General features: G+C 41.2%; 2 protein-coding genes across 5 annotated transcripts; both read left to right on the top strand.

The window, feature by feature from the left end:
• Nucleotides 1–5,484: 5,484 nt before the first annotated feature.
• Nucleotides 5,485–8,928, top strand: Ir75c (Ionotropic receptor 75c). Its single transcript, XM_070996645.1, has 7 exons — nt 5,485–5,579; nt 5,648–5,826; nt 5,928–6,266; nt 6,321–6,457; nt 6,848–7,453; nt 7,868–8,410; nt 8,800–8,928. Exons 1-6 carry the CDS (start codon nt 5,486–5,488, stop codon nt 8,385–8,387), a joined length of 1,875 nt encoding a protein of 624 aa, XP_070852746.1. The 5' UTR covers nt 5,485; the 3' UTR covers nt 8,388–8,410; nt 8,800–8,928.
• A 71-nt stretch (nt 8,929–8,999) lies between these two features.
• LOC108017647 (Ionotropic receptor 75a) lies at nt 9,000–13,574 on the top strand. Of its 4 annotated transcripts, none has more exons than XM_070996639.1 (7): nt 10,740–10,952; nt 11,262–11,446; nt 11,506–11,845; nt 11,897–12,044; nt 12,106–12,718; nt 12,774–13,054; nt 13,271–13,574. In XM_070996639.1, the coding sequence occupies exons 2-7, from the start codon at nt 11,330–11,332 to the stop codon at nt 13,491–13,493; spliced, it is 1,722 nt and encodes a 573-aa protein (XP_070852740.1). In that variant the 5' UTR covers nt 10,740–10,952; nt 11,262–11,329; the 3' UTR covers nt 13,494–13,574. The 4 variants fall into 4 exon arrangements, with proteins under 4 accessions (XP_070852741.1, XP_070852742.1, XP_070852740.1 ...); XM_017084757.4 differs by lacking the exon at nt 10,740–10,952 and adding an exon at nt 11,071–11,203; XM_070996640.1 differs by lacking the exons at nt 11,506–11,845; nt 11,897–12,044; nt 12,106–12,718; nt 12,774–13,054; nt 13,271–13,574 and adding exons at nt 9,000–9,364; nt 9,418–9,554; nt 9,613–10,494 and having other exon boundaries at nt 10,741–10,952.
• Nucleotides 13,575–14,772: the final 1,198 nt, after the last annotated feature.

Genomic DNA, 14,772 nt, shown 5'->3' on the forward strand with positions numbered 1-14,772 from the left:
TGATTAGGCGCTTGTGCCAGCTAATTACGGCCTAGCCTGAAGGAAATTCACATTATTTTTAGTTGATTTGTCACATTGGAAAACCAAGCCATCACTTCAGGACAATAGATTGCCTGGCTTTTTCCAAGCCACTCGGATGCAAGTAAACATTTATGCCATAGCAATTGTGGTGAATTTTGATTTTTTGGAGAATTGAAATGTGTTCAATAAAAATCTCGGTTGGGACTTACATGTCTTTAATTTTATAAAATTTTAAAATATATTATACCCAAATTAAATTAGAAGTCATAAACAACTTTGTTAGGCTTTATTCATTAGCTTAGAAATATAATACCCATTTTACTACAACCTTTTTCCCCAAATTAAGCAGCTATCCCATAAATTCTGTTTTTTTTTGTCCATCCTGAAATCAGAGCCACATACTTGCCTTTATTTGGCTGTTAATTACACTTCACTTTATGCTTTTTGATGGCCAAGTTGCGTCAAACAAGCAAATTGCTGTCAGAAGCACAAACATCAACCGACATCCCCGAAAAGCATCCTTTTCGTTTATAATTTCTAGCCTAGCCGTCTTCGTTTTCCACGCCTTTTGTTAACTGGTGCGAACGGGTTAAAGTTAAATGTAGGAATACCCACTTTCGCCTTGCCAACAATTTCCCTCGGTTTGGCAGAGAGCAACTTGAGCACGTTCAACGCATTTTCTCATCAGCGTCGAAATTGCACTCAATTTTTGAAGGCTGCTGACGGTACCCTTTCCCAAACCCCCATCCCTCCTTGTATACTCATTTGCCTGCTAAGGAATATTTTGCCATATATTTTTTTAAAGGAAATGCATTGTTGAAAGGCGTTCACTTGGAAATAAGGGTATGTGGAGTATCGCAGATACTAGTTACAGCTGTGACATATTTTAATTAGGCGGGACTTAGTCAATACTTATTTTGAACTAAACAAATTAATCGTTTTTAGTTTGGCAATTCAAATATTTTAATCTTAATTTTTTTTAATTAATTGCCACTTAATATTTTGTGCAATGAAGAAATGCTTGCCTAACCTTGACATTAAGCTTAAGATTTGCTTAATTGATGGTTTCAATTAATAGATATTGAATATAAAAAGTAACAAAAATATTTTTAGGTAACACACTAACCATAATACATGTACAACAATTTGTTCAAATAGATCCCTTTCAGTCGAGAAGGTAAAGGGTATCCCCCAGTCCCGGATTTCCCCTTAAAATACAAAGAGTTCCTTATTTTGTTGATGTGCCTGGCATCTGGTGCCTATCTTTGAGTGCATTATGGGGTAGCCCACAAAAATTTGTGGCTCATCGGAAGCCCCAGCAGCAGGTGGTTTATATGGGAAGTCGGGAGCAGGCTGCTGGCATTATTATTTGTTCGCCTGCAAATGAGATGAGCGCTTCAATTTGCCACAGCGCTCGGTTGCATGCGGAATAATATATGTATGAGCAGCTTAGTTCACGGCTTTGCGGCCTTGCGTGTAAAATGAGAATGAGAATGATGCCGCAAGTTTTTCAGTTAACCTAAGTAGCATTAAAATCGCATTTTAATTAAATGAAAGTCAAAAATTTCGCCTCTGCGGTCAGCTTGCTGGCTGCAATGGGATGCGATGGCCCCACCACGAACTTTATGGCCCTAGGCCAATGCAATTGCTCTAATTATTTTACAGTTGAGCGACAAGCACGTGCCCGGTTCCCAGTCCCCGGAATTCACGATCTCAGCTTCCCTTAGCTTTTGCGCCCTGTCGGATACGGATATTCCTCCCCAACTGGCTCACGTTCTGCGGAAATGTTTGTCGAATGGAGCTGGCGAGGATTAGGGAAGCGTGAAATGCAGCTGAATCGCTCTTGTCGGGGCATTATAATGCACAAATGTTTGCTCTTGTCTCTGCTAAGTGGGTTCCCTTGTTGAGTAACCAATTTGGAGGACACAGACTCCAGCTAATATGGCTATTTTCAATCTATTGATACAGATGATTTAAAAATAACTTAAAAATATCAAATTGAAATGCCGCGTTCCAAGTTATAGATTTCATGATTTTTAAAAATAGTTTTGAAAATTTATTGAAATAGGTGCAAAATAGCTATAAAAATTTATAAAAAGTTCAGAAAAGGAAGTATAATACAAATTTAAGTTAGTTTAATTATTTTTAAATAGTTAGTAATAATAAAAAAAATGTATTTAAAAATCCATTACGTGGGTAGTAGTAAAACGCGGGGTTTAGTAAGGATTTCTTTAAAAATCCTTTAAATGCAATCCTGTGATTTAAAAGTTTCAAGTGCAGCAGAAATCGGGTTTCTGTAGAAACTAACCTTCAATGTGGGCTCTCTTGTTATATCACACTAATGGGAACGCAAACTCATTTATAATTTTTGAACATTCCATTTGGTCAGGCCTGGCCAGGGCAGTTGTGGAAGTAAACAAAAACATTTCAACTTACTTGCAAATTTAATGAACACAAATGCAGAAGAGCATACAAAAAATGGAAATGGAAGAGCCTTCCACTCCGCTCCCCTTTGAAATAATGACACACAAAACGCATTCGGATGACGCTTAAGTAAACTTGTGGTGCCTGCCTCACCAGACACGCCACAATCTTGACTTGTGGGTCAACCAACAAATCCCCAAACCAATTCAATAAGAGCAATAGAACCGAAGGACAGAATGGTCGGATCTGGTGCTCTTGGACAGCCCCTTCGACGAAAAAATCTACAAAATTCAATTAATTTAAATGCAGTTTTTTGTGAACCCGCATCATGTACTATACTGTGTACTATATATAGACGACGAGGCGAGGGGATCACTTTACAATGTAAATCTCAAGAGTGCGATGCCCCAACTGCCGCTTTTTATGCTTTGCATTTTTCTATTTAAGAGATGTTTCGTAGCCTCAAGCGGCGTCAACAAAAAATGCAAAATCTGCCAAAAAAGATAAAAGCCTTTGAAAGGCAGGATAGCAGTACAAGATGTTATAAAAAAACTCGTCTAAGAAAGCCTAAAACTATGCGATAATGAACGAAAAAACGTTCTGATAGAACTAAAGTGTAGGATAATAAAAAAGCAATTTTAGAGGAAGACTTTAAAATTAATACTTGTTATTGTTAATCGGAGCGCCCCTTATTAACCTTAAGCTTGAATTAATATTGGCTTATGTGAAATTCCGGCAAAATTCTGCCTGAATTCAGAAAGAAATTCTTTGGCGACCCTTATGCTTAGAAATAAATTTGAATATACTTATAAATAGTTTTCTGGATTGTTTAATTTCTGTCCGTCTTTAAGTTTAAGTCTTTAAGTCACACTTTTCGTAAGATCTAAAGTAACAGCACATACAAATTGTTTAACCTTTTGAGTTTTTATTTATGCTCATAAGTTCTGGGTTTTTAGTTTTACTAGAAGTTAAGAGCTAAAATTATTTCATAACTCGTGCTCTGACTCTTTTCGTTTTCCATCCGGATGCCGTCGTCCAATCAATTCCCCCAGTAAATAGTTTTTGTTAATAGTTCGTTTTCGTTCTGCTGGTTTACCAAAATCCTCTGGTGGATTATTTGCGGGTGTTGGAGTGAATTTTCCACCCACACCCTGCGGCCATGTGGGGCTCATGGAAAATTTATGATTCTCTAATGCCCGTTTAAATCAGCGATAATTGCATTTTATTTGCACTCGATGTCTGCAGTCTCTGCCATCCAACACAGTTTTCATTCTGCAGTTCACTTTCATGTTGTTTTAGTTGTTTCTATCGAAAATGTCATATTTGTGGTTCATTGTGAATTTTTCATTTGTTGGCCCAATGCGGATGACCACATTTCAATTGCTTCTTAATATTTTCATTTGGGTTTTTTTCGAACGAAACTTAACATTGAATTTTAAATGTAAATATATTTATTTCAATTATGGGACAAATGGAATGTACTGATTTTGATGTTTAATTACCACTATCACTTTTAAATATATTTTGTTTTAAATTATGTAAACCTTGTTAATTAGGTTGATTTGGACAGTTTAATTGGCACTCAATTATGGGAACACAGAATAGCTAAAGTGTGGGAGGGTTATGCAATTAGTGTTTGACAGTTCAATTATAGGCTGTGCCTTGAGTTTGCTACAGAATGAAACAGATTTGTGTTTGGTTGCTGTCCCTAGAGTTCAGTAATAAATATACGAATTTTAAATATAGACAGATCAGCAATGGTCCGAAATCATGCATTTTGAATTGGTTGAGAAAAAAAATCTTGACGAGAAAACAAATTATATAGAACGTTTTCGAAAGGTAAACGTTTTTTTAAATAAATGGTATTCAGCTAAAATTTGTATACGTACAAATCAACATTTTTAATACGGTAAGGTTCAAAAATAATATGTCGTACTAACAGAACATTTTTATAAATATACAATGATTAAAATTTTTCGAATATTGCGCATACGCCATGGTGGATGTTCGTATAAGTTAAATGTATGCAATATTATAAATTTTTTAAAACAGCTTTTTAAAATATTAAGGACCGATTGCTTAATAAAAAATGAGTTGATTTCATTAAATTGTTTGGTTATTTTACGCTCCTTTGTCTTAATGTATAAAACACAATTACACTAATAAATTCAAATCTTAAATTGAAAGCACTGCACCTCATTTATTTGATTTAAATTTTAAAACAATGATTTCGTTATTATTTTGATTTATTTATTTTATTGGGATACGTTGAAGCTTTTCACAGACAATAATAACACGATGATTTGGAAATAATCATTTCCATCTGTGTTTTTTCAGCCCTCATGACTGTGTCGAATCTATCCGCACTAATCGTACCGAAAATACACACAAGTCTCCAGAGCCAAACGACAATAACAGCGACAACGAGCGGAGAAAATAAACAAACTAGCGAACCAACCAAGGCAAAAATCAAACCAAACCGAATCGAACTGAACTGAACTGAAGCGGGGACCGAGTGAATTTCCAGAGAAAGATGCGGAGATTCGGAGATACGTCAAAACGCGCCAAGCGCGCAACGCAGACTGAGTCGAAATGATATTGTGACCAGGCCAGAAGATTGAATGGTGCAGCATTCGCTGGGTGGCAGGGTGCCATTGGGGTGGGGATGGGGCAAGGCACCATGCAAAAGGCGCAAAATCACTAAAGCCTGCGGCGCTGCCCTCCTGACCCACAATCCCACCCACCACCAGCCCGGCTCAGGAATCCATTAGCACCCACCCACCGCCAGCCTTTCATTCATAAATCCCTCCTGCACTTTTGTTTACGCTACCGAATCCTGCGCAGGCGCCCTTCTTAAAACACTTGTTGCTCCACGGCCAAAATTGGACCCAAAATTTCACGGACCTGTCTATCAAAATTCAAAATTTGACGACTGTCCCCAAAAGTTTGCCTTTAATTACTTAATTGGCCTCGTTCGACATCTTAGCTTTGGGCTATAAAAGGGTAAGTCATTTTGCCAAAATCCAAGAAAGCCGTCAAGATGGCCAGTCTCTCCTTGTATCGGTTGATAGTTTTCAATCTGTTGGAAGTCAATTTGAGCAATCTAATGGTATTTCACTGCTGGTCGATAAAGGGTAAGTTTTGCTATGGATCTTAGATGAATATTTAAATCTTCCCATGAGTTTTTAAATTAATATTTCAGAGGCCTTACCTTTGGCTAAGATGCTGAATGAGAATAGCATTTTTTCGCAATACATTGACCTGCAACAGGACCCTGAAAACTTGGCCAACATACACAAGGACTATTTGGATAGTGATTTAGTCAGGTTAGGTGTCTTTTTGGACCTGGGTTGCGACCAAGCTGAACTCATAACAAATCAGGTGGGGCTTTAATTGTAATTCTATCAACATTTTTTTATTGTCTAAAATCTTTATATCAAAAGGGATATCTTTTTATTGAAAATTAACGCTATCCTTTCTAGTCTAGTCGTGCCCGTCTTTATAACCAAAATCTGCACTGGCTGCTTTACGATGAGGAGGGTAACTTTACCAAGCTAACCCAGCTATTTGAGGCAGCCAATCTCAGTCTAAATGCGGACGTGACCTATGTGAGTCGTCCGGAGGAGGAGCTCTTTGTCTTGCACGATGTCTACAACAAGGGAAGTCACCTGGGGGGCAAGCTGAACGTCACGGTGGACCAGAGTCTGTGGTGCAATCGAAGTCACTGCCAGATTAAGGATTATCTCAGTGATTTGCATTTGCGACCCAGACTGCAGCATCGCCTGGATTTATCGAGCGTTACCTTTCGATTGGCTGCTTTGGTGAGTTGGCTAAAAACTGAAATGAAAATGAAGTCATTGATACTTTTCCTTCAGGTTTCTGTTCTGCCCATTAACTCCAGTGAGGAGGACCTTCTCGAATTCCTCAATAGCGATAGAGATTCCCACATGGACTCGATTTCTCGCATTGGCAATCGGCTTATCATGCATACTCAGGAAGTGCTCGGTTTCAAGTAAGCAAAAGTTAGCTTTTAACAAGATTTTAAAACGCAGAGTCCAAAATGTTCATCCCGGGGTGTCACCGGAATCTCTCTTTAAGCCCAAGGACAGTTTGAACTTGTACTGATGTAGAGTTCAATTCCAATCGTGTTCGGTTTTGCAGAGTTAATGTCTCTCTAATTTTTTTCAACGTAAACGAGACCGAAAGTAATGTGTTCTCAAAACAACAAGCAAAGAACTCTTTACGCTTGATTTCAAGAACACTTAAACTTGAAACAGTAGAAAGATAAAATCAGTTTTAGAACCCAGGGTAGATGTATTTCTTTACTATTTTTTGGTAGATACATAATATTTTTTTCATTACTTCCTCCTATAACATTTATTTTTTTTGTAATATTTTTTAGGCTGCACTACATTTGGTGCGGCACCTGGAGCGTGCAGGATGCTTTTGGCGGAGCAATCGGCATGTTGACCAATGAATCCGCTGAGCTCTGTACCTCCCCGTTCGTTCCCTCCTGGAATCGCCTTCACTACGTACATCCCATGACGGAGCAGGCCCAGTTCCGGGCCGTCTGCATGTTCCGTACGCCACACAACGCGGGAATCAAGGCGGCCGTGTTCTTGGAGCCCTTCATGCCGAGCGTTTGGTTCGCCTTCGCCGGCCTCCTGATCTTCGCTGGCGTCTTGCTCTGGCTGATCTTCCACCTGGAGCGGCATTGGATGCAGCGTTGTCTGGACTTCATACCATCCCTGCTCAGCAGTTGCCTGATCAGTTTCGGAGCTGCCTGCATCCAGGGTTCCTATCTGATGCCCAAGTCGGCTGGTGGTCGATTAGCCTTCATCGCCGTGATGCTGACCTCGTTCCTTATGTACAACTACTACACCTCCATTGTGGTGTCCACTCTGCTGGGATCTCCAGTCCGCTCCAACATCAGGACGATCCAGCAGCTGGCCGACAGCTCCCTGGAAGTGGGTTTCGACACGGTGCCTTTTACCAAGACATATCTGGTGGTAAGTACTTAGCAACTTAAGGTAATCTGGAAATAGTTTTTGGTGGATTTTAAGAAAGTTTTTTTTTAACACATTCACTGACCAGCTAGAAATAGCGAAGAAAAAAATGTATCTATATAAAATGTAAGTGATATACAGTGCGCAAAGTACAATTTGTTCCATAATTCTATATGAAATGTTGGTATACTTGTTTTGCCCTCTGTAAACTTTTAACACAAAGTATATAAAGTATGTATATAGCACATATTTAAATAGCTTAGACTATTTTATTTAGGTACTTATAGTTTCTAGTATCTGTTTTCGACCCAAGTATAAGAAAGGCAACATTTTAAACTAATTTATTTATTTAAAATACTAAGCACTAAGCTAGTGTTTTATAAAACTTGTGGACTGACAAGTAAACTTATTTCCCAATCCTCGCCCCGTGCAGACATTCGCAGCCTGTACAAACAGAAGGTGGAGAGCAAGCGCGATCCCAATAGCGTCTGGCTTTCTCCGGAGGAGGGAGTGATCCGAGTGCGGGATCAGCCTGGATTCGTCTACACCTCGGAGGCCTCGTTCATGTATCACTTCGTGGAGAAGCACTACCTGCCGCGCGAGATCTCCGATCTGAATGAGATCATCCTGCGACCCGAGAGTGCCGTCTACGGAATGGTTCACCTGAACTCCACCTATCGACAGCTGCTCACCCAGATCCAGGTCCGAATGCTGGAAACCGGGATCATATCGAAGCAGAGTCGTTTCTTTAGCAAGACCAAGTTGCACACGTTCTCCAATAGTTTTGTGATCCAGGTGGGCATGGAATATGCGGCTCCTCTGTTTATATCCCTCCTAGTGGCCTACTTATTGGCCCTACTGATCCTGGCTGTGGAAATCTGCTGTGCACGTTATGCCAAAAAGAAATTGGGTACGGTTTTCCCCCAAAGTCAGTAAAGGAAAACATTTTAATAATCTTGGTAAGTGACTTTTAGTTCGTAAACTAGTTAAATTGCCTGAAAATTGGCCTTAGTTTTGATTGGACTAGACAGGCCTGTCGATAACTTATTTTCGCATACCCATTAAGTTGTCAAGTCAAGTTCACTCAGTAATTGACTTGTATTATGTCCGTTCTGCTGGCATTATGTGTGCCCTATAAAAGCCCCTGTTGACTCATAATCAGTATTATTAATTGCAAAGTTCTTTGTTCGAGTTCTTACCATGCTGGAATTGCACAGTTTTATTTTATACAACTTTCTTCACATGGCTAGGTTAAGTCATGTCCTCATTTTGCACTGCTGGTCAAGGGACTGTGAGTGGATAATTCTGTGGTAATTCTTTGACATCCAATTTAATCTTCTTGTCTTAGCACTTGCACATTTAGCATTTTTGGCGCAATCTAGAAATATTTTCACGCAATTCAAAACATTAGACTCGGAACTCTACTTGGAGGATGACTTTCTTAATCACAATATTCTTAAGTTGGGGGTTTTCTTGGATATTAATTGCAATCAAAGCGGTGTTGTTTTGGAAAAGGAAAGTAATAGACTTAATTATTTTGAATCAGTATTTTAAAAAAAAAATAATTACAGGCCAGTTCTAAACGACTTCTTGGTCATCGGTATCATTGGCTTATCTACGATAGGTCCATGAACCTACCCCAGCTAGAAACTCACTTTAAGGAGGCTCAGCTCTTTGTTGATGCTGATGTTACCTATGTTACGCACGATCCTATCACAGATAACTTTATACTCTACGATGTGTACAATAAGGGAAGACAACTTGGTGGGAAATTAAATATCACAGCCGATCGGGAAATTTCGTGCAATCAGCAGGACTGTCGACTTGAGCGATATCTGAGTGATCTTCATACAAGGAGTCCCCTGCAGCATAGAAAGTCATTCACTGGATTAACCATGAGAGCCACTGCTGCGGTATGTGCTCTTTTTAGAGATTATACGTTCCACTTGTAAAAGTTTTCCAACAGGTTACCGCTTTACCGCTGAACAGCTCCGTAGAAAAGATCTTTGATTTTATGGAGGCCAAAGATAGAATTCACCTGGATACGTATTGTAGAATAGGTTATCAGGCACGACAACCCCTGAGGGATATGTTGGACTGCAAGTGAGAAGTTTTGATTCTTGAAATGAGAATGGTGACTTTATATAAACCAAAACTATAGGTTTAAGTACATATTTAGAGATCGCTGGTCGGATGGCAATGCCACAGGCGGCATGATCGGAGATCTCATTCTGGATGTGGCTGATTTGGCGATAGCTCCTTTCATCTATTCCTTTGATCGCGGTATATTTCTGCAGCCCCTGACAAAGTTCAGTGTTTTCCGGGAGATCTGCATGTTCCGAAATCCCCGATCCGTTTCCGCTGGCCTAAGTGCTACGGAATTCCTGCAGCCCTTCAGCGGAGGAGTATGGTTGACATTCGCACTTTTGCTCCTCCTGGCAGGCTGTCTACTCTGGATCACTTTCATTCTGGAGCGACGTAAGGAGTGGAAGCCCTCGCTACTGACCAGCTGCCTGCTCTCCTTTGGAGCAGGATGTATCCAAGGGGCCTGGTTTACCCCACGATCGATGGGCGGGCGAATGGCCTTCTTTGCCCTGATGATGACCTCATTTTTGATGTACAACTACTACACCTCCATTGTGGTGTCCAAGTTGCTGGGTCAGCCAATCAAGTCAAACATCCGGACTCTGCAGCAACTGGCGGACAGCAGCCTGGAGGTGGGCATAGAGCCAACGGTATATACCCGCACCTATGTGGAGACCTCCGAGGAGGCGGACGTGCGTAGTCTGTATCGGAACAAGGTGCTCGGCAGCAAACGATCGCCGGATCGCATTTGGATGCCCACCGAGGATGGGATCAAGTCGGTGAGGGATCAAGAGGGCTTCGTCTACATAACCGGCGTGGCGACGGGCTATGAGTTTGTGAGGAAGCATTTCCTTCCCCACCAGATCTGTGAGCTCAACGAGATTCCGCTGCGCGATGCCTCTCATACCCACTCGGTCGTCGCCAAGAAGTCGCCCTATGCGGAGCTATTTAAACTTTGGTGGGTTTCGAGCAACTACTCTTTTAACAATTGCACGACTTTTCATTGCAATCTTGTTATACCATATTATATAGAACAGTTTTTTTATAATATTAAGGTAAATCTAAAAAGATTTGTTTTGTGGTTCCGAAAAATTCGCGATCTTATTTCATTTTCATTTCATTTTGATTCTTGTCTAATCATAACATTTTAAAGCAGAGATTACAACTATTTATAACCTGCTTTATTCCCATACTCAATTTTTAGTGAGTTACGGATGCTGGAGACTGGAGTTCATTTTAAGCACGAGCGTTATTGGATGCAAACGAAGCTCCATTGCTACCAGCATAACCACACGGTAGCCGTGGGTCTAGAGTACGCTGCTCCCCTTTTTATCCTGCTGCTGGGCGCGATGATTCTCTGTGTGGGCTTACTGGGATTGGAGGTCATCTGGTACCGCCACTGCACTCTCCGCTAAGGTAAGCAGCCCATGCCAAGGTCATCGGCAATTGTCGAGCAATTTCGGGCAATTTAAAAACAAACAACGCACATTGTTGACAGCCAAATTGGAGGACTCTCTGGCCATATAAAAGGGACCTTCGGCCTAGGAAATTCAAAGTGAATAAGTCAACAATGCAGCTGGTGCAGTTGGCCAACTTTATTCTGGACAATCTCGTGCAGTCGCGGATTGGATTCATTGTGTTCTTTCACTGCTGGCAGAGCGATGAAAGTGGGCAGGCTTCTTCTATTCACTTCTGATAATGGTAAACCCTTTCTATTCTTTTTAGGTTTTCAGTTTGCTCAGCAGTTCACCAAACCCATTCATCCCATTCTTGCCTATCATCAGTTTGTTCAAATGAAGGGAGTTCAGAACTGGTCACACTTAGAGCTCAATTACATGGGCCATTTGCAACCCACCTTAGGGATCTATGTGGATATAAAGTGTGACCAGGCCCAGGAATTATTGGAGGAGGTTCGATTCTATACGACACCGTAAAGTTATAATTTGTTTTCAGCTGTACTTTATTTTAGGCCAGTCGGGAGCAGATCTACAATCAGCATTACCATTGGCTTCTGCATGGCAACCAGTCTGATTTGGAGTTTTACGAACTGTTTGCACCGTTTAACGTATCCATTGATGCGGATGTAAGTTATGTAAAGGAGGAGTTTCAGGCCAACTACTCCTCGGTTGTCTATGCCGTCTATGATGTCTACAACAATGGCAAAATCATTGGTGGTCAGCTGAATATGACAGGATCCCATGAAATGGCTTGTGACCCAAATGAATGTCGTAGGATTCGGTATCTAAGTTCCTTGCAAAAGCGTTCTAAATATGGAAACAGGGAGCAGCTAACGGATGTTGTTTTGAGAGGTAAGTTTTCACTTTATAGATAAAAGTAAATGAGTTTAAGAACTCTTTTAGTGGCAACGGTGGTCACCCAACGACCACTCACCTGGTCGGATGATGAACTTATTAGGTTTTTGAGCCAGGAGAACGACACCCACATAGACTCATTGGCCAGATTCGGGTTTCATCTGACCCTAATCCTGAGAGACCTGCTACACTGCGAGTAAGTTTGTTAGACCGGGAAATAAGACCTCTTTTAATTGTGTTCTACTAATACTCTGCAGGATGAAGTTCATCTTTTCAGATAGCTGGAGCAAGTCGGATGTTGTGGGTGGATCGGTGGGTGCAGTGGTGGATCAGTCTGCGGATATCACAGCCACTCCTTCTTTGGCCACGGAAGGCAGACTCAAGTATTTGTCAGCCATTATTGAGACGGGCTTCTTCCGGTCGGTTTGTATTTTCCGAACTCCTCACAATGCCGGTTTACGGGGAGACGTATTCCTGCAGCCCTTCAGTCCATTGGTTTGGTATCTCTTTGGGGGAGTGCTCTCGCTTATCGGAGTCCTCCTGTGGATCACTTTTTATATGGAGTGCAAGCGGATGCGAAAACGCTGGCGATTGGATTACCTGCCCTCGCTGCTCACCACTTTTCTGATCAGTTTTGGGGCTGCCTGCATCCAAAGTTCGTCATTGATTCCACGCTCCGCCGGCGGAAGACTTATATACTTTGCCCTGTTCCTGATTAGCTTTATCATGTATAACTACTACACTTCGGTGGTGGTCTCTTCGCTGCTCAGTTCCCCCGTTAAGTCAAAAATCAAGACGATGCAGCAGCTGGCGGAGAGTTCTTTGACCGTGGGCCTAGAACCTCTGCCATTTACCAAGAGCTATCTAAATGTTAGTTTACATTTTTCCCATTAATTTCCAATATGTATAACATTTTTAATTTCAGTACTCAAGACTTCCTGAGATCCATTTGTTTATAAAACGCAAAATCGACACGCAGACAATGAATCCTGAGCTTTGGTTGCCTGCTGAGCAAGGTGTCTTAAGGGTTAGGGACAATCCTGGCTACGTCTACGTGTTTGAGACCTCCTCCGGTTATGCTTACGTGGAGCGATACTTTACGGCCCAACAAATATGCGACTTGAATGAGGTTCTATTCCGACCCGAGCAGTTATTCTACACGCACTTGCATCGAAACTCTACGTACAAGGAGCTCTTCAGACTGCGGTGAGTGTGCGTAGAGACTACCATTAAGTTTTTCTGGAAACTTTTTTCGAACTTTAACAAACAATTTGGACTATGATTCGTAAAGCCTTGTTCGGCAATTATCTGAGTATCACCTAAAAATGCTTTGAATGCTTTTAAATCTTTGCATTCCTGGTCACACTATTTGATTTCAAAACTTGCAATTATAAAGATGTGGTCACACCATTTCTTTTTCAGACTCCTTAGGGTTCTAGAAACTGGCGTCTATCGGAAGCAGCGCAGTTACTGGGTCCACATGAAGCTCCATTGCGTGGCCCAGAACTTCGTGATCACCGTGGGAATGGAGTACGTGGCTCCCCTGCTCCTGATGCTAATCTGCGCCGACATCCTGGTCGTGATCATTCTGCTGGTGGAACTGGCCTGGAAGCGCTTTCTCACCCGACCCATCTATCTCACGTAGTGCTTTAAAATCCCTTTAAGCTGCTGAAACAACTGTATACTCTATTTGCACCCAGGAGAAAATAAAAACACTTTGCGTTAACTTTTCGCATCGCGAAATTATGCAGGGGCGAACGCTTTTCCTCACTTCCTGTTTTCGCGCCGGAAAATTGCAGCACGCCTCGTTAAACGGAGGGATGGATAGAGGGGATTTCAAAGGACGTGGTGGCCATGTTTCCATGCGATTTTCGTATTTGCATTAAAAACTTTTCGTGTTTGGCGGTTACTTTTTATTCTCCATTTTTACTTTTGGCTATGATTTTATTCACTCTCCCCCAGGCCATTTTATTTGCATTTTTATGCCCGGCCACATTCGAATTGAAAACTTTGTTCCCCCGATGGCCACGTGTGAATGGAAGATAACAGAATGTGGGCCTAATACGGCCTATTATAAATGTATAGTTACCAGTAGTGTGCTCTGGTTTTCGCATTTTACCATTTCCAAAACCAAAATCAGTAGTTTTCCCACCGCACCAATCGCATTTTGTCTCACCATGATTTATGGGATTTTAATGATTTTCGCCAGAGGCGACATATATTAAATGGGAAGTGCTAAAGCTTTATCGAAATTGATTGTACAATAAATATGAGTAAGTGGAAGTGGAAAACACAGTATTAAATGGTAAGAGAAATAGATTAACATATTGATAGCTTAAATGTACTAAAACTATATTTTGAAATATTTCACAAGTTGACATTTGCAGACTTTCTTTACTTAAATGACTCCCTGACGACTGCAAAACTGCAACTGACACAAATGTTTGCCAAACAGCACTCGCTGGCATTCCGGAATTCCCTACATATTACTATAATAAATTGCCTTGACAATTTGTCAACTCAATCTTGCTGTCGACAGGCCTTCGCTTTGGCCATAGTTAGCCCCATAAGGGATACTTTCCCTTTGCAGGGATGACAACTTTGGAGTGACTCGAAATTGACAGGCAATTGTGAATTATTTACAGCAGTGAATACGGGTTTCCCTTTCCCTGGCAGCCTCAACCACTTTATTTTGCCATTTGTCAACAACATGTTTTATTTTGAAATACAATGTATAACCCAGGGGCAAAGTAAAAAAGTGTTCCCTGCTTTGCGGCTGCGGTGTGAAATTGGTTTTGGCGGTTTCCGTACGTGCTAAATGAGCGCCAAACGGATTTAATTTAAACGGTGGATTCGCCAGCCAAGGGAGATATAATATTGCGGAAACGGTTTCTAAGTTCCCTGCAAAAGCGGAAACAGAACCC

The sequence above is a fragment of the Drosophila suzukii genome, chromosome 3 (genome assembly GCF_043229965.1).
Source record: "Drosophila suzukii chromosome 3, CBGP_Dsuzu_IsoJpt1.0, whole genome shotgun sequence".
NCBI lineage: Eukaryota > Metazoa > Arthropoda > Insecta > Diptera > Drosophilidae > Drosophila > Drosophila suzukii.